This window comes from Panulirus ornatus, chromosome 57 (genome assembly GCF_036320965.1).
Source record: "Panulirus ornatus isolate Po-2019 chromosome 57, ASM3632096v1, whole genome shotgun sequence".
Taxonomy (NCBI): Eukaryota; Metazoa; Arthropoda; class Malacostraca; order Decapoda; family Palinuridae; genus Panulirus; species Panulirus ornatus.
In genome coordinates, this window is record NC_092280.1 from 21367024 (window position 1) to 21393184 (window position 26161).

General features: G+C 39.5%; 1 protein-coding gene across 1 annotated transcript in view; it reads left to right on the plus strand.

Annotated features, from left to right (window-relative positions):
* Nucleotides 1-21458, plus strand: part of LOC139766245 (nucleolar protein 9) — a 36049-nt gene extending 14591 nt beyond the window's left edge. Inside the window, 8 exon segments of the mRNA XM_071694605.1 lie at nucleotides 1778-1992; nucleotides 2155-2298; nucleotides 11919-12047; nucleotides 13482-13667; nucleotides 15538-15681; nucleotides 17561-17728; nucleotides 19129-19234; nucleotides 21276-21458. Coding sequence (XP_071550706.1) covers nucleotides 1778-1992; nucleotides 2155-2298; nucleotides 11919-12047; nucleotides 13482-13667; nucleotides 15538-15681; nucleotides 17561-17728; nucleotides 19129-19234; nucleotides 21276-21397 — 1214 coding nt within the window. The 3' untranslated portion in view covers nucleotides 21398-21458.
* The last annotated feature ends 4703 nt before the right edge of the window (nucleotides 21459-26161 follow it).

Below are 26161 nucleotides of genomic sequence, written 5' to 3' on the forward strand. Positions count from 1 at the left end.
AAATGGCCCAACCCCCCCCCCATACACATGTACATACACACGTCCACACACGCAAATATACATACCTACACAGCTTTCCATGGTTTACCCCAGACGCTTCACATGCCTTGCTTCAATCCACTGACAGCACGTCAACCCCTGTATACCACATGACTCCAATTCACTCTATTTCTTGCCCTCCTTTCACCCTCCTGCATGTTCAGGCCCCGATCACACAAAATCTTTTTCACTCCATCTTTCCACCTCCAATTTGGTCTCCCTCTTCTCCTCGTTCCCTCCACCTCCGACACATATATCCTCTTGGTCAATCTCTCCTCACTCATTCTCTCCATGTGCCCAAACCATTTCAAAACACCCTCTTCTGCTCTCTCAACCACGCTCTTTTTATTTCCACACATCTCTCTCACCCTTACGTTACTTACTCGATCAAACCACCTCACACCACACATTGTCCTCAAACATCTCATTTCCAGCCAGCACCGATCCTCCTGCAGCCATCCTTTCATCCATACGCCCACGTCCTCGCAACCTGCACATTGATTAGGCCCGATCTCTCAAAATCTTTTTCACTCCATCTTTCCACATCCAATTTGGCTCCCATTCTCGTTCCCTCCACCTCTGACACTATATCCTCTTTGTTGCCAATCTTTCCTCACTCATTCTCCCCATGTGACCAAACCATTTCAAAACAACCTCTTCTGCTCTCTCAACCACACTCTTTTTATTACTACACATCTCTCTTACCCTTTCATTACTTACTCAAATCAGACCACCCCAGACCACATGTTGTCATCAGACATTTAATTTCCAGCATATCCACCTTCCTCCATACAACCCTATCTATAGCCCATGCCTTGCAGCCAATGCATCACAGTCGGGAATGCTGACCGCTACACCAGTCATAGAACAGGTTCTTAGGTAATTTATGTGTTTTCACAAGCATTTTATTTGCAAAATTGATTGCTAATAGACTCATTTAATTTTTCTTTTAATGTTTTTGTATGTGCAACTAAGCCAGAAATGTTGGAAAGCTTTTGTAAATGCTGGCTTATTTCTGTTTTATAGTTATTTGTTGAAACTTAGTATGGGATGAATGATAAAAAGTGTAGTAGTATGAGATATGTGGGAAATGTGTGTAGGTAAAGCAAAACGAGGGAGTTGATTGCTTTGGAAGATGTGTACAGGAAAGTAAAATACTGTTCATAGGAATGAGGGGTGCACTGGAACTGTGATATTTGAAGACAAAAAACTATGGATTTTATTTTCTTAATACTTAATTGCTGGCTTCCAAGTTAGTGAGGTAGTGCCATGAACAGATTAAGAGAGGCCACATCTGTTCACATTAATGTTTAGCTATCATGTGTAATGCACCGAAACTACAGCTCACTATCCACATCCAGGCCCCACAGACCTTTACATGGTTTACCTGGGATGCTTCATGTTCCCTGGTTCAGTCCATTGGCAGCATTTCAACCCTAGAATACCACACTGTTCCAATTCATCCATGCATGCCTTTCACTCTCCTACATGTTCAGGCCCTGATCACTCAAAATCCTTTTCAATCCCTCCTTCGATCTCCAGTCTGGTCTTCCCATTCAGAGGAAATTGTGAATGAGGTACCCTTATAATTGCTTCATGTAGCTTTTTTCAAGTTCATACAAATGGATGAGGCTTATAGATATGATTCTATATAAAAACTGCTGTTAGACTTTACAAGGATTTATTTCAGTCGCTCTAATTAGTGATAATTGGCTATATAGATTTTTCTTTTTTCCAGAAATAATACGCAATGATTGTGGTTCAGCAGTCTTGCAGTCTTTGATTATGGTAGTGGGTGGTGTTGAGAAGGAACTTTATAGAAATTTAGTAACTCACATACTTCGCCATGGATTTTCTGAGATGGCTACTTGGTTTGGCAGCAACAGTGAGGAATATGTGTCTTCTGATGTACCTCTACTCTTCCAAGATAACTGTACCGTACACCTACTTGAGGTACAAGATCCTTCTTACATTGGTTAAAACTTCTGTTAACTGTGAATAGCAAGAGAGTTATTGTAGACACAAACTTTAGTGAGTCTTTTAAAGGAAGAAGTTGAGAGCTTATGTGAATAAAAGTAAGAAATGATGTCTAAGATGTATTTTATGTCCATTCAGGTTATTGTAACATGTTGCACAAGTGAGCAGCAGAGTGAGGTGTTCCAGCAGTACTTCAAGGGCAATATGAAGGCTTTTGCTCGGCATCGTTTAGCAAATTTTGCAGTACAGAGACTTTTGTCTTCATGGAAAGAAAAAGATACGGTATGGTGCTTTTACTTCTCACATTTCAGATTTTTCTCTGATGATTTTTGAAAAACATGACTGAAGATCCTATGATGTGTAACTCAGAATCATACCTTTCCAAGATAATTGAAGTTAGATAATCAAATGGGAGGTAGCATATTTGGAGCACTGACATGAGAAAGGACCACACCATAACAGTTAACGTCATACCAAGTAGGGTTAGTAGCAAGATTATTCGTGGCTCCTTGCTTGGGGAAAAAGCATGGAAATTTACCTGTACCATGGTACCAACAACCTTGGGACCTGGCTATTACTGGACTTCAGAAAATTCCACAAAACGGAAATTAACCCCTTTTAAGGCCCTCAGGTGAACATTCTAACCAATTTCCATTAACTTGGTTTTGTGTGTTCCTGCAGCATTGCTGCAACCAAGAATTATTACCCTAATTTTGGAATCCTTACCCCCCAGATGGAGTCTCCTCAATGTCTTGGGCAAGGGTTTTTCGTGGCATACAACACCATTACAGGGCAGATTCATCAGCATTATACACTTGTTTTGGGGCTATAAGAAATTAACAAGACGGTTACTTAGCTCGGCTGCAATGTAAACAGATTTTGTGCCTTATCACTGCTAACAGTGCTGCCCAAGTGGCAGAGTCTCAGAGTAATAGCAGCAGATTCAAAATGTGCTGGACCATGGGAGTTGCTGGACCACAGAATGCTAGAGTAGAGTTACAACCTGTAATCACAATTGTAGTCATGAACTGCTTAGCACAAACAACATTGTAATTATGATTGATGTTAAGTACTTTTGGATGTGAAATTTTGGATAGTTGATTTAACATGCATTGAATGCAAAAATAAGATGGGACATTTAGAATTATTGCCAAATTAATTAGAATTGTCTTTAACGCTATCCTTGATGTGTTGAGACAGATGCATGTATACTTATGTATGCCAGAGAAGTGTGTAGCAACCAGAAGATGGGAAGTGGACTGGGAGAAAGGGTAGTGAGTAATGGGATAAGGAAGTTTGTTTGCTAGTGAAAGAAAAAAGAGATAAATGGGCATTGTTTGCAGAGAAGTGCATGTGATTGGAGGATGTATAAAAGAAAGTAGCAGGAGGTCAGTTGGAAGGTGCAGAGACTGAAAAGGAATGCAAATGAGAGTTGGGGTGAGTGAGTATCAGGGAGATTAAGAGAATGTTTTGAAAGGTTAATAGTGTAAGTAAAACAAGAGAACAAATGGGAAAATTGTTAATAGGGTCAAATAGGGCAGTGGTAACTTACATAAATGTGGTGATCAGGAAATGGAGTGAGTATTTTGAGGTGCTGTTAAATGTGTTTACTGTTAGGGTGGCAGATGTGGGATGTTTTGGACGTGGAGGTATGTGAAGTGAGAGTCAAGGGAAGTTGTTTGGTGAAAAGAGAAGAGGTGGTGAAAGCCTTGTGCAAGATGAAGGGCGTTAAAGCAAGGTAGACACATGAGGTAGAAGTAGTTGATTTTAACATTAGTTAGGAGCCTCCAAAAACGCTGCACTAGAGTTGCCCACCGCTAGTGACCATTTAAGGGTAAGGCACTAAAGGCTAAGATGTGACACTGAAGTTCAACAGTTGTAGAGAATTTTATCATGACCACCCCTTGAGGGAGTTCCCAAAGGGATAGGGCATCAGCAGTATAGATAGATGGTGTGGAGGAGCTTGCATTTGAATATATTTAGAAAGGGAGTGATTGTGTTGTTGATTGGATAATAGGATTTTCAGTGTTTTTGTGCATTATTACATGACAGCTAGAGACTGAGTGTGAACGAATGGGGCCTTTGTTGTCTTTTCCTAGCGCTACCCCACACACATGAGGGGGGAGGGTGTTGTTATTCCATGTGTGGTGAGGTGGCGATGGGAATGAATAAAGGCAGACAGTATGAATTATGTACATGGGTATATATGTATATGTCTGTGTGGGTATATATATGTATACATTGAGGTGTATAGGTATGTATATTTGCGGATGTGGACGTGTATGTATATACATGTGTATGTGGGTGGGTTGGGCCATTCTTTTGTCTGTTTCCTTGCGCTACCTCGCTAACGCGGGAGACAGCAACAAAGCAAAATAAAAAAAAATAAAAAACAGTGTTTCTGTGGCCCTTGGTGATGTGCCAGATGATTGGCAGAATGTGTAGTGCCAGTGTATAAAGGCAGGGGGACAAAAATGAGCGTTCAGTTATTTTCCTATATGCTCACCATTTCTCGCATTTAGAGATATAGATTTATTAAATGTAACTAGTGAGTTGTAAGGGAGAGTGGTGATTGAGAGGATGGCAGCATGAACAGAGTTCTAGATTAGGGATAACAATGTGGTTCAAGGATTGTTAAAGGATGTGAGAGGATGTGTGGATCTGGTGTTTGCTTTTAAGAATGTGTGTAAGAAGTACTTAGAGAAACTGAAGGACTTATATGTGACATTTATAGATCTGGAAAAAGCGTGTGATACAGGTTGATAGAGGTATTCAGTGGGAAGCATTAAAAAGCACCAGAGTGTTGATGAAGAGAGTGAGGTGTATGTTTGAGTAGGAAGATTTGAAGGTGAGTGGTTCCAGGTGAAAGTGATCTGCTTTTGGCATTTATGATGACACCATGGCTGTTTAATTTGCTTATGGATGGGGTGGTATGGGTTGTGAATGCAAGAAACTTTTAGAGCAGGTATGTCTTTTGTTTAAAGGGGGTTTGGGATATGAGTCAGGTTTTGCTTATGGAAGATTCTACTGAGAAACTGCAGAAGCTGATATCTGAGTTGAGGAGTATGTTAAAAGAGAAAATATAAAGTAAATCTACAGTAGTGAGTGATGGACATCTGGCATCCCAGATGGTATATACTCATATATGCTCCCTTATATGTTGTATGGGTAACTGAGACCCTTGATACTTCTTCACCTCAGGCAGTATGCTGCTTATGTTGTCTTTTTATTATTGGTAAAGACAAACATCAGCTGGGATTGTAAATAGAAGTGGAAAGCTTTATTTCATCATGTGATGGGAGCAGGGCTTTTACTGTTTGTCACAAGGCAAATTGGAACAGTTTGATTATTAAAAGGGAAATACAGATCATAGGATCTGGGTGTCTAAATGTGTGTAGATGTAACCAAGATGAGAAAAAAAGGAGAGATAGGTAGTATATTTGAGAAAAGGAACCTGAATGTTTTGGCTTTGAGTGAAACGAAGCTCAAGGGTAAAGGTGAAGAGTGGTTTGGGAATGTCCTGGGAGTAAAGTCAGGGGTAGGTGAGAGGACAAGAGCATAGGAAGGAGTAGCACTACTCCTGAAGCAGGAGTTGTGGAAGTATGTGATAGAGTTTAAGAAAGTAAACTCTAGATTGATAGGGTAAAACTGAAAGTGGATGGAGAGAGGTGGGTGATTATTGTTGCCTATGCACCCAGTCATGAGAAGAAAGATCATGAGAGGCGAGTGTTTTGGGAGCAGCCGAGTGAGTGTGTTAGCAGCTTTGGTGCATGAGACCGGGTAATAGTGATGGGTGATTTGAATGCAAAGGTGAGAAAAGTGGCAGTTCAGGGTGTAATTGGTGTACATGGGGTGTTCAGTGTTGTAAATGGAAATGGTGAAGAGCTTGTAGATTTGTGTGCTGAAAAAGGACTGGTGATTGGGAATACCCAGTTTAAAAAGAGAAATATACATAGGTATATGTATGTAAGTAGGAAAGATGGCCAGAGAGCATTATTGGATTACGTGTTAATTGATAGGCGCGTGAAAGAGAAACTTTTGGATGTTAATGTGCTGAGAAGGGCTACTGAAGGGATGTCTGATCATTATGTAGTGGAGGCGAAGGTGAAGATTTGTAGAGGTTTTCAGAAAAGAAGAGAGAATATTGGGGTGAAGAGAGTGGTGAGAGTGAGTGAGCTTGGAAAGGAGACTTGTGTGATGAAGTACCAGGAGATATGGAGTGCAGAAAGGAAAAAGGTGAGAGCAAATGACGTAAGGGGAGTGGGGGAGGAATGGGATGTATTTAGGGAAGCAGTGATGGCTTGCACAAAAGATGCTTGTGGCATGAGAAAGGTGAAAGTTGGGCAGATTAGAAAGGGCAGTAAGTTATGAAGAAGTAAGATTGTTAGTGAAAGAGAGAGACTCTTGGATGATTTTTGCAGGGAAGTAGTGCGAATGATTGGGAGATGTATAAAAGAAAGAGTCAGAAGGTCAAGAGAAAGGTGCAAGAGGTGAAAAAGAGGGCAAATGAGTGTTGGGTTGAGAGAGTATCATTACATTTTGAGGAGAATAAAAAGATGTTTTGGAAGGAGGCAAATAAAGTGCATAAGACAAGGGAACAAATGGGAACATTGGTGAAGGGGGATAATGGGGAGGTAATAACAAGTAATGATGAAGTGAGAAGGAGATTGAGTGAGTATTTTAAAGGTTTGTTGAATGTGTTTGATGATAGAGTGGCAGATATAGGGTGTTTTGGTCAAGGTGGTGTGGCAAAGTGAGAGGGTCATGGAGATTGGTTTGGTAAGCAGAGAAGAGGTAGTGAAAGCTTTGTGGAAGATGAGAGCCAGCAAGGTGGCGGGTTTGGATGGTATTGCAGTGGAATTTGTTAAAAAGGGGGATGATTGTATTGTTGACTGGTTGGTAAGGATATTCATTGTATGTATGGTTCATGGTGAGGTGCCTGAGGATTGGCAGAATGCATGCATAGTGCCATTGTATAAAGGCAGAGGGGATAAGGGTTGGTGTTCAAATTACAGAGGTAAAAGTTTGTTGAGTATTCCTGGGAAATTATATGGGAGGGTATTGATTGAGAGGGTAAATGCATATACAGAGCATCAGACTGGGGAAGAGCAGTGTGGTTTCAGAAGTGATAGAGGATGTGTGGATCAGGTGTTTGCTTTGAAGAATGTATGAGAAATACTTAGAAAAGCATATGGATTTGTATTTGGCATTTATGGATCTGGAGAAAGCATATGATAGAGTTGATAGAGATGCCTTGTGGAAGGTACTAAGAGTATATGGTGTGGGAGGTAAGTTGCTAGAAGCAGTGAAAAGTTTTTATAAAGGATGTAAGGCATGTGTACGAGTAGGAAGAGAAGAAAGTGATTGATTCTCAGTGAATGTCGGTTTGAGGCAGGGGTGCATGATGTCTCCGTGGCTGTTTAATTTTTTTTATGGATGGGGTTGTTAGGGAGGTGAATGCAAGAGTTTTGGAGAGAGGGGCAAGTATGCAGTCTGTTGTGGGTGAAAGGGCTTGGGAAGTGAGTCAGTTGTTGTTCGCTGATGATACAGTGCTGATTGCTGATTCGGGTGAGAAACTGCAGAAGTTGGTGACTGAGTTTGGTAAAGTGTGTGAAAGAAGAAAGTTGAGAGTAAGTATGAATAAGAGCAAGGTTGTTAGGTTCAATAGGGTTGAGGGACAAGTTAATTGGAAGATATGTTTGAATGGAGAAAAACTGGAGGAAGTGAAGTGTTTTAGATATCCAGGAGTGGATTTAGCAGCGGATGGAACCATGGAAGCAGAAGTGAGTCGCATGGTGGGGGAGAGGATGAAGGTTCTGGGAGTGTTGAAGAATGTGTGGAAGGTGAGAACGCTATCTTGGAGAGCAAAAATGGGTATGTTTGAAGAAATATTGGTTCCAACAATGTTATATGGTTGCAAGGTGTGGGCTATTGATAGGGTTGTTTGGAGGAAGGTGGACATGTTGGAAATGAAATGTTTGAGGACAATATGTGTTGAGAGGTACTTTGATCAAGTAAGTAATGAAAAGTAAGAGAGATTTATGGTAATAAAAAGAGTGTGGTTGAGAGAGCAGAAGAGGGTGTATTGAAATGGAGAGAATGAGTGAGGAAAGATTGACAAAGAGGATATATGTGTCAGAGGTGAAGGGAAGGAGGAAAAGTGGGAGACCAAATTGGAGGTGGAAAGATGGAGTGAAAAAGATTTTGAGTGATCAGGGCCTGAACATGCAGGAGGATGAAAGCTGTTCAAGGAATAGCGAACTGGAATGATGTGGTGTACCGGGGATGACGTGCTGTCAGTGGATTGAACCAGGGTATGTGAAGCGTCTGGGGTAAATCATGGAAAGTTTCGTGGGGCCTTGATGTGGAAAGGGAGCTGTGGTTTCGGTGCATTACACATGACAGCTAGAGACTAGTGTGAACAAATGTGGCCATTGTTATCTTTTCCTAGCACTACCTTGTGTGCTCGCTCACAGGGGGAGGGGGGTGACATTTTCATGTGGCAGTTTGGCAACGGGAATGGATGAAGGCAGCAAGGATGGATATGTACATATGTATATATGTATATGTATGTATACATTGAAATGTATAGGTATAGGTATGTTTTGGAAAGAGGGGCAAGTACGAAGTCTGTTGTGGATGAGAGAGCTTGGGAAGTGAGTCAGTTGTTGTTCGCTGATGATACAGCACTGGTGGCTGATTCATGTGAGAAACTGCAGAAGCTGGTGACTGAGTTTGGTAAAGTGTGTGAAAGAAGAAAGTTAAGAGTAAATGTGAATAAGAGCAAGGTTATTAGGTACAGTAGGGTTGAGGATCAAGTCAATTGGGAGGTAAGTTTGAATGGAGAAAAACTGGAGGAAGTAAAGTGTTTTAGATATCTGGGAGTGGATCTGGCAGCGGATGGAACCATGGAAGCAGAAGTGGATCATAGGGTGGGAGAGGGGGCGAAAATCCTGGGAGCCTTGAAGAATGTGTGGAAGTCGAGAACATTATCTCGGAAAGCAAAAATGGGTATGTTTGAAGGAGTAGTGGTTCCAACAATGTTGTATGGTTGCAAGGCGTGGGCTATGGATAGAGTTGTGCACAGGATGATGGATGTGCTGGAAATGAGATGTTTGAGGACAATGTGTGGTGTGAGGTGGTTTGATCGAGTAAGTAACGTAAGGGTAAGAGAGATGTGTGGAAATAAAAAGAACGTGGTTGAGAGAGCAGAAGAGGGTGTTTTGAAATGGTTTGGGCACATGGAGAGAATGAGTGAGGAAAGATTGACCAAGAGGATATATGTGTCGGAGGTGGAGGGAATGAGGAGAAGTGGAGACCAAATTGGAGGTGGAAAGATGGAGTGAAAAAGATTTTGTGTGATCGGGGCCTGAACATGCAGGAGGGTGAAAGGAGGGCAAGGAATAGAGTGAATTGGATCGATGTGGTATACCGGGGTTGACGTGCTGTCAGTGGATTAAAACAGGGCACGTGAAGCGTCTGGGGTAAACCATGGAAAGCTGTGTAGGTATGTATATTTGCGTGTGTGGACGTATGTATATACATGTTTATGGGGGTGGGTTGGGCCATTTCTTTCGTCTGTTTCCTTGCGCTACCTCGCAAACACAGGAGACAGCGACAAAGCAAAAAAAAAAAAAAATGTATATGTGCGAGTGTGGGTGCTTATATATACATGTATATGTTGGTGGGTTGGGCCATTCTTTTGTCTGTTTCCTTGTGCTACCTCACTAATGCAGGAGACAGCGAGTAAGTATAATAAAGATAATAGATAAAGGATCTATTTCAAGGATACTGTGATAGAAATTTCTGTGTGTGGTATCATGTTATGTCAAAGGTAAGCAAGCGACTATGAATCTGTACATGTCTATATATTTTTATGTCTTTGTATGTATATGTATGTACATGTATGTGAATGTATGTATATATGTGTTATATGAGTGGATGGGGTCTTTCTTTGCCTGTTTCCTGATGCAGGAAACGGCACCACCCCGTCCCACAGGAAACAGCATCGCTACCCCCTGCTTCAGCGCATTAGTGCCAGGAAAACAGACAAAAAAGTCCACATTCATTCATGCTCACTCCCTTGATGTCATGTGTAATGCACCGAAACCACAGCTCTCTAACCACATCCAGGCCCCACAGACCTTTCCATGGATTACCCGAGACATTTCACATGCTGTAGTTAAGTCCATTGACAGTACGTTGACCCCAGTATACCACATCGTTCCAATTCTCTTTATTCCTTGCACGCCTCTCAGCCTCCTGTATGTTCAAGCCCCGATCACTCAAAACTTTTTCACTCCATCCTTCCACCTCCAATTGGTCTCCTGCTTCTCGTTCCCTCCACCTCTGACACATATATCCTTTTTGTCAATTTTTTCTCTCTCATTCTCTTCATATGTCCAGACTATTTTAACACACCCTCTTCTGCTCTCTCAACCACACTTTTTTTTGCCACACATCTTTCTTACCCTTTCATTACTTACTCCATCAAAGCACCTCAAACCACATATTGTCCTCATACATTTTATTTCCAACACATCCATCCTCCTCCTTACAACCCTATGTATAGCCCATGCCCCACAACTATATAGTATTTTTGGAACTACCATTCCTGTAAGCATACCCATTTTTGCTCTTTAAGATAATATTCTCTCCTTCCACACATTCTTCATTGCTCCAAGAACCTTTGCCCTCTTCCCTACCCTGTGACTCACCTCCACTTCCATGGTTCCATTTGCTGCTAAGTCCACTCCCAGATATCTCAAATACTTCACTTCCTCCAGTTTTTCTCTTCAAACTTACATCCCAACTAACTTGTCCCTCAGCCCTTCTGAACCCAATAACCTTGCTCTTATTCACATTTACACTCAACTTTTTCCTTTCTTACACTGGTCCAAGCTCAGTCACCAGCGTCTGCAGTTTCTCACTCGAATCAGCCACCAGTGCTGTATCATCGGTGAACAACAATTGACTCACTTCCTAGGCCCTTTCATCCCCAACATATTCACCCCCTCTCTCCATGGGGACATCACACACCCCTGCTGCAGAGCAACCTTCACTGGGAACCAATTACTCTCTTCCTACTCATACACATGACTTACATCCTTGATAAAAAGTTTTCACCACCTCTAGCAACTTACCTCCCACACTATATAGTCTTAGGACCTTCCACAAAGCACCTCTATCAACCCTATCATATGCCTTCTCCAGATCCATAAATGCCAAATACAGATCCATCTATTTTTCTAAATATTTCTCACACACATTCTTCAAAGCAGACACCTGATCCACACATTCTCTACCACTTCTGAAACTACTCTGCTCCTCCCCATTTTAATGCTCTGTACATGCCTTCACCCTCTCAATCAATACCCTTCCATACAATTTTCCAGGAATACTAAAAAACTTATGTCTATAGTTTGAACACTCACCTTTATCCCATTTGCCTTTGTACAGTGGCACTATACATGCATTCCGCCAATCCTCAAGCATTTCACCATGATCCATATAAACATTGAATATCCTTACCAACCAATCAACAACACAGTCACCCCCTTTCTTAATAAATTCAATTGCAATACCATCCGAACCCCCCGACTTTCTTGATTTCATCATTCGCAAACTTTCACCACCTCTTCTCTTTTAACCATACCATTCTCCCTGACCCCTCTCACTTCGCACACCGCCCTGACCAAAACACCCTACAAGTATCATGTCATCACTTTCTATTTTCATGCACTGATCCAAATTTCTCATGATACTGAGAGCCACCTTTATATGCAATTGATTTTTATCTTTTACATGCATTTTTTTATTGGAGTATTTTGACAGTATTTTAAGTTTGAATTTTTGTACAGTACAGGATGTCTTTAATACCTTTTTATGATTTTTTATTCCAGTTTGGTGATTTATGTGATGAAATGTGTGAAGCCCTAGAAGAAGCATTTTTGTCTGGACACATGGGTGTGGTCCATGCACTTGCACAGGCTTGTCGCAGACTAAAGAGTAAGCAGTCAAGATGCATGCAGGTAATGTGGAGTGCTTGTGTAGTCTCCTAAAACTGAAACCTGGCAATGTTAACACTATTGAGGATATAGTTTATGACTGGAGGAGAGAGTGGTGGGAATTGATACATCATCTAGGTGTAGTAATGGGTGAAGGGCAAAGGTTTTAGGGGCTTTGAAGAATGTGTGGAAGATGAGGTCACTATCTGGGAGGGCAAAAATGAGCATATTTTAAAGTATAGTTGTCATATTGATGTTGTATGGATGCAAGCCTTGTACAGAAAGTAGTGAATGTGTTAAAAATTAAATTTTTGAGAATAATATGTAGTTGAGGAGGGTTGATTGAATAAGTAACAATGGGGTAAGAGATAGTTATGGTAATAAGAAGAAAATGGTTGAAAGATCTTAAGATGGTGTATGGAAAAGTTGACAAAGAGGATGTGTTTCAGGAGAAGGGACAAGGAGAAAGGGGAGACCAAATAGAAGATTTAGTTATGGAGTGAATTTGATTGTGAGTGGTCAGGACCAGAATATGCAGGAGGGTGAAAGGCATGCAAGGGATAGAGTGAATTGGAGTGATATGATATACAGGAGGAGATGTTCTGTCAGTGGACTGAACCAGGGCATATAAAGCAGGTGAGGGAAACCATGGAAAGTTCTGTGGAGCCTGGCTGTGGATAGGGGTCTGTGGTTTTGGTGGATTCACACTTGACTGCTAGAAAATAGATGTGAGTGAATATGACCTTTTCTTTATTCCAGGCACTACTTAGCTAACAAAGGAAATGGCAAACAAATATGAAAGAAAAGAAATGATTGGTTTGGATATATTAGAGGTCAGGGGTGTCTTGATTAAGTATGGAGGCACTGATATCAAAAAGGTAAGAATAAGAGTAAAGAGATAAAGAACATTAAAAGGTAAAACTTCTCTCTGTAATTGGTAAGATTACAATTGATGTGGTAAAAGGACTAAGGCATGTGAGAAGGTTTAGATATGTAATCCTTAAAACATGGTATAGAAAAAGCTCTGGAGGCTAAGAAAAGAGAAAAAGATTGCTTTGTATTTTTGGGTTTTCAGAATGTATATGATAAAGTGAATAGAAATGGACTTAACATGTTTTGATTCAGTAATGTACATGTGATATCATTGAATGCTGTTGCAAACTTTATTAGTGGAAGTAAAACATACATGAGGGTAGCTATTATTGAAATGAGGGGCTTGGAAATGTAGGAAGTTATCTTTTCTTTTCATCATCAATATGAAGTATGAGAATGGAAATGTACATCATCTTTTAAGTCATGTTAGTGTGTATAGCAAATGGCAAATATTTTATTTAAAATACAACAGAATACAGTAGCATTACTTTAAGAAAGATTGTGATAGAAACCATCCTGAATTTTAAGAATATCATGCTTTATACATGTTTTGTTGTTAAGATGGAGTTATTTGGTTTTACCCAGGCAATAATGCAGTTACTTCAATGTTGGGAGCCAGAAAGGCTGCAGATTCATCTTGTTCCATTGCTGCTGTGGATGTTACCATTTGATGCGTATGAAACCCAACGCTCGGAGGGGAAATTGCCTCCTGTCTCTTTGCAGGGAACCCTGACTATCCAAGAACTACTTTGTTTTGAGAAGCCCATCAAGGTACTACTGTCTGTGCTATAATGTATTTTTTAATAATGAATAATACATCTAGGAAAAAAGAAAAGAATATGTAAGAAATTGCCCCAAAAAACACATCAATAAATGGCTGCTTTTAGGTAGTTACCAGCATTTATGATTACATAATTAGATTTTCCATACGTCCAAAGCTTACCACTGAAGGGCAACATCTTTTAGTATGCATATTCTTTTGAAGTGGTTAACTTCACTGAAGCTCCAGGTTTGAGTCATTCACTAAATAAGATGGTTTTGATTCCAGATTAGTGAGAAGATGAGGAAATTAGGCTGTAAGAACAGTTTAATCAATGTTTAAATCACTCCTTCCATATGGGTATCCAGCCTCTTTGAGAAGCTGAAAAGAGTTTTCTTCATACTTCAAACTCACTACAAAAATGCAGAAACTAATCTCTTCAGTAAATTTGATTAGTATTTTATGTGGCTATTTTTGCTTTTGGGATTTTTATGCTATGTTTGGCATGTTTCTAGATTTTATTGTGATGTTTTCTCTCCGAACTTTTTAAATTTCTCACTTTCTGTTGATGCAAGCAAGTAATTCTGTTTAATCCTTTAAGTGCTGGCCAGGAGTAAGAGATATTTCCCCATGATGAACAAAATTTAGGAAAGATGTTAAAAAAAAAGATTACGTGCTAATTAAACAGAGACAGCCATTCGCATTCAGTATATCATAGACATCTAAACTGGAGAAAAATACAAGGCTTATAGATCTTAGCATGCTGCTTCCAATTTTAAACTTAGCACATACTTAGTATCCTGTACACCATCCTTCACCTGAAAGCATGCAGCATCATCCCACCTTAGTAATCAGTTAGTAACTGAAAATTTAATGGATATTTACATGGACTAATGAGAGTTGTGAGTAACGTTTTATCTTTATGAGTTCTGGTAAAGAGAACCAGCCTATTCAAACAGTTTAACTTTTCCATCCATGGTAATCCATGGGTACTTGGGAAGATTTAGGATTTTTCCGTCGAATTATTAGAGCTATGGGTGACAGTATATTTGTATACAAAGTGCCAGCTTTTTCAGATGTAGGTAGGAAAGTTGAGAGTAAATGTGAATAAGAGCAAAGTTATCAGATTCACTAGGGTTGAGGGACAAGTTGATTGGAATGTAAGTTTGAATGGAGAAAAATTGGAGGGAGTGAAGTGTTTTAGACATCTGGGAGTGGACTTAGCAGCAGACGGAACCATGGATGTGGAAGTGATTCACAGGGTGGGGGAGGGAGCGAAGGTTCTTGGAGCTATGAAGAATGTGTGGAAGGAGAAGGCATTATCTCGAAGAGCAAAAATGGGTATGTTTGAAGGAATAGTAGTTCTAAAAATGTTATGTGGTTGCAAGGCATGGGCTATAGATAGGGTTTTACGGAGGAGGGTGGATGTGTTGGAAATGAAATGTTTGAGGACAATGTGGTTTGATCGAGTAAGTAATGAAAGGGTAAGAGAGATGTGTGGAAATGAAAAGAGTGTGATTGAGAGAGCAGAAGAGGGTGTGCTGGAATTTTTTTGACATATGGAGAGAATGAGGAAAGATTGACAAAGAGGCTGTCATGTGTAATGCACCAAAACCACAGCTCTCTATTCACATTCAGGCCCCACTCACCTTTCCGTGGTTTACCTTAGAAATTTCACATGCCCTGGTTCAGTTCTTTCCTCATAAGATGCATGATTTTGAACAACACAAAAAGGGGGTTAATAGCCACATTATAGCTTGCACAGTTGAATAATCATTCGTTGTATATCTTTATTTATTTATTTACTTGTTCATTTTATTTTTTCACCTGTTCTGTATACTTTTGAGATATTTGGATCTACTTGATTATGATAATTTTCAGGTAGTGAAGAGTTTACTCATGATGGATTCAGCAAACCTCCGTCTCATGGCATGTGACCCACGGGGTTCTCATGTAATTGATGCCTTCACCTCAGGCCCTTTTGTTGGGTCCAAATCCCAAGATAAACTGATATGGAGATATCAGGTAAGTGAATACCATCAAATATTTCATATTTGATAAGTTGTATTTTGAGATAGCTTTCTTTCCACACCATATATATTCATATTTTTTCATTACACTTTAACTTTCTGACCCAGAAGTCCCTTCTATTCTTATGAGGCTCCAACAGCTCTCAGGAAGCTTGCCACATCAACTGGTTAGGACCTCAGGTCATAGGTGTTGGAGATATTGTGTGTGTATCTATGTGCAGAGAGTGCAGGGTTATTTGGTAGTAAGTGTTCTATGTCTTCCTTTTGGTAGTTGCATTATGGGTATGAAGGGTGTTGTGATATGTTGAAATAGTGTTTGTAGTTTTGCAGTGATGGAGGATGCCCAGAATTTAAGTGAGTATGTGACTTGTGTTTGTTTGGGGAATGTAGTTTCTGATGGTTTTATATCTGGTGGGTTAGAGTTTACGACTTTGTTGGGAGGTCAGTTGTTTAGTGCTTGTCGGGTTTTCAGTGTGTATGTGTTTTGTCCATGATATATTTGAGTGAGTGAGGAAAGATTGACCAAGAGGATATATGTGTCGGAGGTGGAGGGAACGAGGAGAAGTGGGAGACCAAATTGGAGGTGGAAAGATGGAGTGAAAAAGATTTTGAGTGATCAGGGGCCTGAACATTCAGGAGGGTGAAAGGCGAGCAAGGAATAGAGTGAATTGGATCGATGTGGTATGCTGGGGTCGACGTGCTGTCAATGGATTGAATCAGGGCATGTGAAGCATCTGGGGTAAACCATGGAAAGTTATGTGGGGCCTGGATGTGGAAAGGAAGCTGTGGTTTCGGGCAATATTGCATGACAGATAGAGACTGAGTGTGAACGAATGGGGCCTTTGTTGTCTTTTCCTAGCGCTACCTCGCACACTCAAATGAAGGGAAAGGGGGATGTTATTCCATGTGTGGCGAGGTGGTGATGGGAATGAATAAAGGCAGACAGTGTGAATTGTGTGCATGTGTATATATGTATGTGTCTGTGTATGTATATATATGTGTACATTGAGATGTATGGGTATGTATATTTGCGTGTGTGGACGTGTATGTATATACATGTGTATGTGGGTGGGTTGGGCCATTTCTTTCGTCTGTTTCCTTGCGCTACCTTGCAAACGCGGGAGACAGCGACAAAAAAAAAAAAAAAAAAATATTTGTTAGGGGTAGGAAATGTTTCTGACTGAATTGAGGAGTTGGTACTCTTTCACATCCTTGGCTTTGTGCTATAGCCTCTAATTATAGGAAATTGGCATGTTCCATAGGTTTTTTAGGAATCCATTGTGTTGTGAAATCAGTAGGAAGGGATCTTTGGCATTCAAGGAAAACTTTTGTATGACAGCATTTCTGTTTGTTTGGCAGTGTTTCTCTTTGGATCTGGTTTATTTCCCTTGTATGGCTTTGGGTATGCCATTTTCGAAAGAGAATGATCCAGAAATGGGCCAGACCTTTGCTAGGGATAAGCTTACATAAGTTTTTCATGTGTCTTTCTTTAAGTATATGGTCATACACCAAGATGCTTATGGGGCTTTGACCATTGGAAAGAAATTTAGGGTTTTAAGAATAAAAATTATGTCTATAAACAGGTAAACCCTCTTTATTCTCCTTTCCCTTCCAAAAGACTATTTTGTTGTTCCTAACAGTAACTGGCCAAGGGTGCAGATGCTAGCAGTCGTTGAATGATGGGAATGGCTACTTAGTGCTTCCTTACTTATGCATCATGACATAATTTGGGGTGGGTTACTATATGGTTGCTAAGTCCCTGTGAATGAGCATCTTGCATGAGATGGGAAAATATCTTACAGATATGACAGTTATCATTTTTATTGTAGTAGATTTCATATTTTACTGATACATTCTATTAATTCTTTTTATAGGGAATGTATTCTTCACTTGCATGCTCCAAACATGGCTCACGGAGTTTGGAAGCATTATGGAAAGTGGCAGGTATCAAGCTGAGAACACGGATGTGTAGTGAACTACTTGGGGATGAGCTTAAATTGAAGGGGAGTCCATTTGGTATCATCATTTTTACCAATTTCAAAGTAAGTGTCTGGAACTGTAGCCCCTTTTGCATTAGTTGGAGCAGTTTTACTGTCAGCTTCATGAAATACGTTAATCAAAATGAATTTCTTTGAAATGGATTTTTTGATACATTACTGTCTTCCACATTAGCAAGGTAACACTGGGACCAGATGAAGAATGGCCTCATTTGCTCACATCCACTCTATTGTCATGTACAAGAAACTGAAACCAGAGCCTGCATCTGTGACCAAGCCACCCAGACCATTCCATGGTTTTCATTGACCACATCATTTGAAGCTGATTCAGGCCTTAACAACACTTCACCCCCTTTATACCACATTGCACCATTTTGCTCCATCCCCTTCTTGCCTTTTACCCTTGTGAATGTTCAGGCCCTGATAATTGAAGCTTCTTTCACAACATCCTATCCTCTCATTCTTAGTTTCTCCCTCCCCATTGCTCCTTCCACTTTTATCCTGTATACTTTTAGTCACTCATTTTTCTTGCCCTCTCTTCATGTCCAAACCACTTCATCACACCCTGGTCAGCTCTCTCAGACATTCTTTTTATAGAAGGTGAAAGAAACAAGAGAACATCATACAATGCTGCTGAGGCAAGGCATTGACCAAACAAGCATAGCAGTTATGTGCAAAATGGCATACATAAAACCAATTCACAAAAGAGGATCCAAAGCACTAGTGAAACAATAGAGACCAGTTTGCCAAGTTTTGCACACAATAAGTATTTGATAGAGTAATGAAAGACACGTAATGGAACATCTTATTTCAAACAGATTCATTAATGAAGGACAGCATAGTTTTATCCTGAGTAAAAGTTTGTAAAGAATATGAAAAGAATATAAACTTTTTCTTGAATTATCAAAAGCATTTGATAAAGTATAGAGTGTTGCTAAAGAAAGTAGCAAGTCAAAATATAAAAGGAAAAATCATTAATGGGCCAAAGAATTTTTTTACTAAAAGTCAAAGTAGTCATAAATGGAAACATATCTGAGAAAGATGATTTGCAAGTGAGGGGAGACTGAGTGAGAGATGGAAGAATGGAATAAAGAAGGTTCTTGGGTTTTAGGACCAGAACATTTAAAAGGCTGAGATGTATGTGTTAAGATAGAAAGAATTGCCATGATGCAGTATATAGGGATGATGGTGTTAAAGGGGCTGAATCACAGCATATGGAGTAGTCATTGTAAACTTTTTAGTAATCTGTGGAGCTTGACTGTGGATAGTAGAATCTGGTTTCGTTACATCATACGTGACAATTAGAGACCAGGTGTTTGCAAATTAGAGTGTTTATTTATCTTTCCTGGTATTACCTTGTTCCGGTGGAAAAGGCTAATTGATTTAAAGACATTAGTTTTCAGCATATAATCTTTTTGAACTGCAGTATAGCTCATTTTTTCTAGGTGGACCTATTCAAAAGAGGAAACAGATCTGATTGGGAGCAACTGATAGACAAAACAGATAAGAAGAGGAAAATGTTTGATGACTTATTAAAGGAAGATGGTGAAGGTAAGAATATCTTTTAAGCAGTTATGGTAAGTACTCACATAGACAATGAATAATGAATTAATTGATCAAGTAAAGGGATGATGGTAATGTTTATGTTTCTGTAGGTGTTGGTAAATCATGCTAACATTGTAGTAGATAATGGATACTTTTCTTATGTGTAATAAGTTGCAGCTCTTCTTTTTACTTAAAAGTTATTGTAATTTGCCCAGAACTCTATGAATATGGGAATGTATAGTGCGTGGAGTATGTGTAGCATAGATATTCACCTGACTAATTCTAGTTACTCTTAGAACAGATTCAAAATGTTGAGAATTGAAATTTTTTTCCCCTCAGATATAACTGGTAGCTAGAAGGGTTATTTGGCTATATTTTTACAATGAGAGAGTAATTGGATGTTCATGATGTTATGTATTGAAGGGGTTTCAGATTTGTTGGTAAAGGTTGCATCTAGATTATTATAATTTTTTCATACCATCAAAGTAGTGCCAGGAATTGAGCTTTTGAAGAGAAATCCTTACTCGGCTCCTTTTATGTCTGTTTAGAAAATTATGGTACATATAGGGAGGAATAACTCAAGAGAGGAAGGATTTTCAGTCCCTTGGCTTCTGCCCCACTTAGTATTCAACTCAGACATGGAGATATTTGGGTAATATTCTTTCTTTCCTATCACAAGGGATAGGTGTATTATTGGGTAACATTATTATCTTTTTAACCCTTGTGCCACAATAACAGATAATCCTGAGATATCAAATGGCAGTTAGCTGTGACAACTGGGTTTTCCCACTGGTTTTCAACAAATGTTTTGAAGATCCCTCCCTAACCAGGGAGTAGCACCATGGCCCCATAAGGTGCTGCCCCCACCCAGTGGCTGGCTGAAACTTTACACATTAACATCAGCTGATGGCTGCTACCTATTTAATGATTCATTAAGTTGATGTAATCATTTTCACTCCTTGGTACAAATTAAGTCCATCTGGCAAGTCATTTACATATATCAAGAATAGCAGTGTATCCAGGACTAAGATCAGTAACATTCCACTTGTAACCTTAGCCCACTGCAAGAATTGCCCCTTATATCCTTTGTTCCTTACCACATAGGTAATCCTCATCCCAGTGAAGTAGTTTACCCTGTAGCTTTGGCTTCTTAATCAGGCTTTCCGTGTAATTACCTATTTGTATTATTTGTGGAACCCTAGCTCTTGTACATTCTATACTTTCATACAGCTTCTTGAATTTATGTATACTGTCTGCATTAACCATGTCCTCACTCATTCTCTTCCATTCATCCACTACTCATCTATTATAAAAGTACTTTTTACATCTTTTTGAACAAGTTTATTATTTGACTTCAAGCTATTTCCTCTGTTTGCTGTATCCCTACATCTCTTGAAATATTGTTCAGTATGTGTGATTACTATTTGTCTGTTATGGGGAGACTTTTACGCTCTGGTTGCCTTGTCTCTAAACTTTTTATATATAAAAATTGTCTTTACGTGTCTTAGGCTGAGTTGCATGTGTGTGTGTGTACATACATACAGAGGAGTAAAGACATGGTAGATATATACAAGGTTAAGAAATGGGGAAAGAGAGTAAATTTCTCTCCAAGTAAAACACAAATTGATATCATGCATACCTGCATACCCCAGCCTAATCCAAGTACCCATTTATCAAGCAGTGTTAAGGAGAGAATGAATGCCTTAGCTGGTTGTAGTCCAACTTCCAAACCTAGTGTTTGATCCTAGGTGGATCCATCCCCAAGCAGGCCCATGTTGACTTGTGGTCAGTGATGCTAACTACTACACCACAGAGGCCCATAAGTGTGTGTATATTTTTGTGCGTGTTGAAGCAGAAGTGAATTGACCAACTGTATGCACTTGGGAAGGGAGTTGAAGACAAAAAATCTTTTTAATGCAGGCAAATTTCAAACAGCAGATGGATATATGGATTTAATGACCTTTAGTCAACATCATGGTTTATTCATGAGTTTTTGTCATTTCCATAATTGTATGTATTTAAGGAGCACCCTTTTATCGAATTTCAGATAAAACTAAGAAGAAAATGAAAGGTAAAACTGAGGAGGAGAAAATGAAAAAACTCAAGGAGAAAGAAGAAAGATATGACAGCTTTGGTGATATTTTCATTGACCAAACTGGGACATGTTAGAATAGGATACATCTGTACTTTTTATCATTAGTGTAACATCAATAAAGTGTTCATTAATAGATTCTCATATTTTGATTTTGTTAAAAACACTGCTTCTGTGGTAGGATCTAAGCATAATACAAAGAAGCAAGACTAGACTAATTGGAAAGTAATTACATATATTTTGAAAGATTAGAATTTAAAGGTAAATTAGAAAATAAGATGTTTATTAGTTTAAAAAGAATTTTCCTCTCAATGTAAACAGCGTGCATCTGCTTACACTTGCTGTGGCATTTATTCCTTACACGTTTAGGGAAACAGTTTAGAATTACAAGTATGCTGTGCCCAGCTGATAAGTTCTGTTATGAATGATGTTAACTAATGAGGACACGGTTGCTGGTAGGTAGTAGTTGGTAGGCAGCTAATGATCATGGAGGCATATTACCAGTACTAACCACTTGAGTAATAGGAGGGTTAGTGATGGCTGCATAGTGAGCCAGCTCTTTAGTGGTTGTCAAGTTGCATGCTTCTGGCCCAGGTAGCTGTCTTTTCTTTCTGTCTCACCCACACATGGACATCTGGCATTTTGTCCACAAACATGCAGTCTCCTTGTCTTATGACACTTGACAACACTCAACTCACACAGCTCATTCTTCATAAATCTAGATTATCCTGCGGTGAGCACTATTCACTATCCCTGCCATTCGGTAGGATGGTAGGAACAAAAGATAGAAGTAGTAGGTAGGAACATTTAGGCAGGAGCTTTATTTAGAGACTGTAGGTAGAAGCAATAGGTAAGAAAATTGGGCAGGAGCATTAGATAGAAGTAGTCAGTAGTAACATTAGGTAGGAGCCACTGCATACACTGAGCTAGAGTTTTCCTTCTGGCAGTGGCCTGTTAAGGGTGAAGCACTAAAGGCTAAGAAGTGGCACTGGACTTCATTAATTATGGAGACTATTGCTGTGGCCATATATATTAGAGATATATATAGATGGACAGATAGAAATGGTTGCAACTTAACCAAGCATTTACCCCATTCCTCCTAAGTCCCTGGCTTTACCTTACCAAAGTAGCCCCAGGGGAACTCCATATTCTACCTGTGCTGAATACTTTATGTACTCCATATTGCAGGTAAAACTACAAGGAAATGGAAAATTTGCAGTGTCAGTCACTTTTGTATGATTACCTTGTCAGGACTGAATACAGGTAAAGAGAATCAGAATATAACATATCAGCTGCCACTGGATGGGGCAGGCCAATAGATTAAGATGCTCAGTCAGCTCTAATGACCAAAGCTTTTGAGGTGGATATATAGTGCTTTGGACTGACAACCATACCTAACACTATTTTTTGTTGTTTAACCCTACAGTGGAAATTCCGAGGGAGCACTTCTTTCTTCAATTCATAATCTCTTCCCACATGACCTCCCATTAAACCACAACATGAAGGTCCATTCATATACAGACAACCTCACAACACCCTGCTACCACAATAACATCTATAAACACTCGTTGCTATTTAACACACTTGAAACAATGGCTCACCCAGAACAGGATGTCTGCATCTCCACATAATTCTTGTTACTCTTTTAACCCCAGACAGATGCAGATCCAACTCATTCTCTCCAATCCCCTTGAATGGACTAACACTCCCACTGAACAAAAGATCAGCCATTCTAGGCGTCACATATGACACACATATCATTCACCTCAAACACCAGTATCACAAGTAGTATACATATTAAATGCCTGCAGAACAACAATGGGCACCAATTTTGGATAAAGAAAAGAATCCCTTAACATCCTCTATAAATAATTCAACTGCTTCACTTTAAACTGCATGTCATGTCTGGTTTTTTCACCGTATTGAAAGCAGTTATAATAAAATTGCAAACCACACAAAGTAGTCTTCATAGAACAGAACGATCTCTGGCTGCCTAGCAACCACATATACTCAGCACCTACTAAATGAAACAAAGTTCCTCCTAATACAATCCCACCCCAAAATATTTGGCACTCAGTTCTCTGTAGCAGAACTTGACCCCTCCCACCCAAACTGCTCAAAAACTAACCACCAACCCCAAGATAGGAATAAAAGGATTATAGCCTAGCTTGCACTGCAAGTAAAATACTGACAAAACTTATACATATTGAAATAACCAGTTAAGCTCTAAACATCTGTCCTCCCAATTCAGTCGTGAACTTCACCCCTCCAGACATACACCCATCCTAACTCAAGTCATACTTCCTCACCTATGTTCTGGTCATCACCCATCCCACCAACACTACAACCACTGTTTCAACATATCCTAAGATCCTTCATGCCCATGATGCACCTACCACAAAGAAGACACCAAACATTAATCATTTACCCTGCACTCTATGCAAGTAGACACACATCCCTGCATTTTGTGACCCATGGTTTGACAAGTGGGTGTGGCTGGTTTTCTCAGTGCCATAAGAGCCTCATAAAGGTAGAAGGGACTTTTGGGACAGGAAGTAAGTAATTGAGTTACTCATATGTGCTCAGGGACCCAAACATGCAGGAGGGTGAAAGACATGCATGGGATGAAGTAAAATGGGGCAATATGGTCTACAGGGGGCGATATGGTATACACGGGCGACATGCTCTCAGTGAATTGAACCAAGGCATATGAAGTAGACAGGTAGAAAGGTCTATGGGGCTTGGTTTTGGATAAGGTGCTATGATGTCAGGTTATTATACATAACAGCTAGAAAATGGATGTAAGCAAATGAGACCTTTTTTGTCATCACTTCCTTGGTGTTACCTTACTAATGTGGGAGATAGTGAATAGGTATAATAAAAAGAAATATGTGCAGAAAGAAGTGTTTTGCTTTCTAGAAAGTCACACATAACAAACTCAAAGAGACCAGTGACCAACATTATGTAGCAAATTACATAAATTTGCGAAGAGAAACTAGGAGACTCATGCATCAAAGCAAATGTCTGTCAGTACAGGTTGTACCTCCCTAGTCCAGCACTCTGTGGTCATGCAGCTCCCATGGTCTGGTACGATTTGAATCTGATGCCATTAGTCCGTGGATCTTCCACTGGGGCAGGGCTGTTAGCAGCACTAAGGTGCCAAAATTTGTCTTCACTGCAGCTAAGCTAATTAACTGTCCAGTTAATTTCTTATATTTAGATTTTTGCTGAAAGTGAAAGCCAGAAAAGTTAGTTTCAGAAAAATTTGAAAGGTGCCAGGAGCACAAAATTAGACAGTGCAGTTATAAAGTGGTTTAAGCTCCCACATAATGGTGTGGGCATTTCTGGGGAGATGCTTATCAAGGAGGCCAAAATTTTTCATAGAGAACTAAAGCTAGACTATGACTGAATATTCGTAAGGATGGTTACACAGGTCTAAAGTGGAGACATGGAATTTAAGTACATAGTATGTGCAGATGAAAGCATAGTACTGACATGGAAGCTTGTAGTGTAAGGTCATATTAAAAGAATCGATAAAGCTCCTCTATTGAACAACCAATGACAATATGTACAGGGCGAGAAAGTGTACAAGCTGGCTTCCTGGCAAGGACTGATGCAATAGTAACAAGTCAACCAAAGCCAACTACCAACCTCTGGTCTTTCATTACATTAACTACTCATCACAAATCTATGACAAGGTTTGTGGTTGATTTTGCACAGGTAGTGGCAGTGGAAAACATAGTCCTAGAACAAGTTTATAATGCTGATGAATCTGCCCAGTATTGGCATCATATGCCTTGAAAAACCCTTGCTCAAGATATTGTGGAGTTTCCATCTGGAGGTACTTTTGATGTTATGTAACAATAGAAACCTTGTTTGGAAGCATTGATGGTTGTATTTTTTCCTGTTTTAAGCTTTGTTCTACCTTTGAAAATGCAGTTATATTTATGTGGATTGAGCTTGCAAGATTAGGAGTTGGGCAAACATTTACAAGGGGTCAGTTTCTGTTTCTGGCATTTTCTATTGTCTGGTAATGGCCAGGTCCCAAAGTTGCCAAATTAAAGAGGTTCAACATGTATGAAGCGTACATTGCTGAAAATAGCAAAAGAAACCCTGATTTTTTTTATTCTAAAAGCAAGAGTTGTGCCATTAATTGCTGAAAATGGTAATTTGATTTAAGACGGTTAAGCCATGGCAAGATTTTATATGATTTTTTGCATCATTCACAACGAAAAACATAGCTCATGCCTTGAATCCAATTCCATTGCTAAGAGGGAAAAACGTTTTGGAATATATTGAAATGAATGATGAAGATATACTATTAGCACTAAATGGAATAAAAGTAAAGAAAATGGCTGGCCCAAATAAGTTTTATATAAGGACACAAAAAGGCAAAAAATGAGATAATACTATTACTTCAACTACCACTACTGCTCCCACCCATTAACAAGCACCACAGGACCTTTATGGTGCTAGTTACATGAATTTTCTATGTAAAAGAGAGAATAAGCACTGCCTTGAACAAGAGAAAAATGAGATATATACTTTATTCATAGGAGATCAGGAAAACTTTAATGAATGACACTTAAATGCACAGGGGCTCCTCAATTGACATAGTAGGTACATTCCTGAAAAGTGTTGCTATATGTAAAACTACTGTTAATGAAGCAAACTGTACATTAGACATTGTTTTAGAATAAGTGGAATACATTACTAGGAAATATTAATGTTACAGAATGTTGGGAATACATTACTGAGAAATATTTTTTGAAGTATTTTCTCCTGTGCCATTCTGTGTTGCTTATATACATTAAAAATTAGTATTATACATAAATCAATAG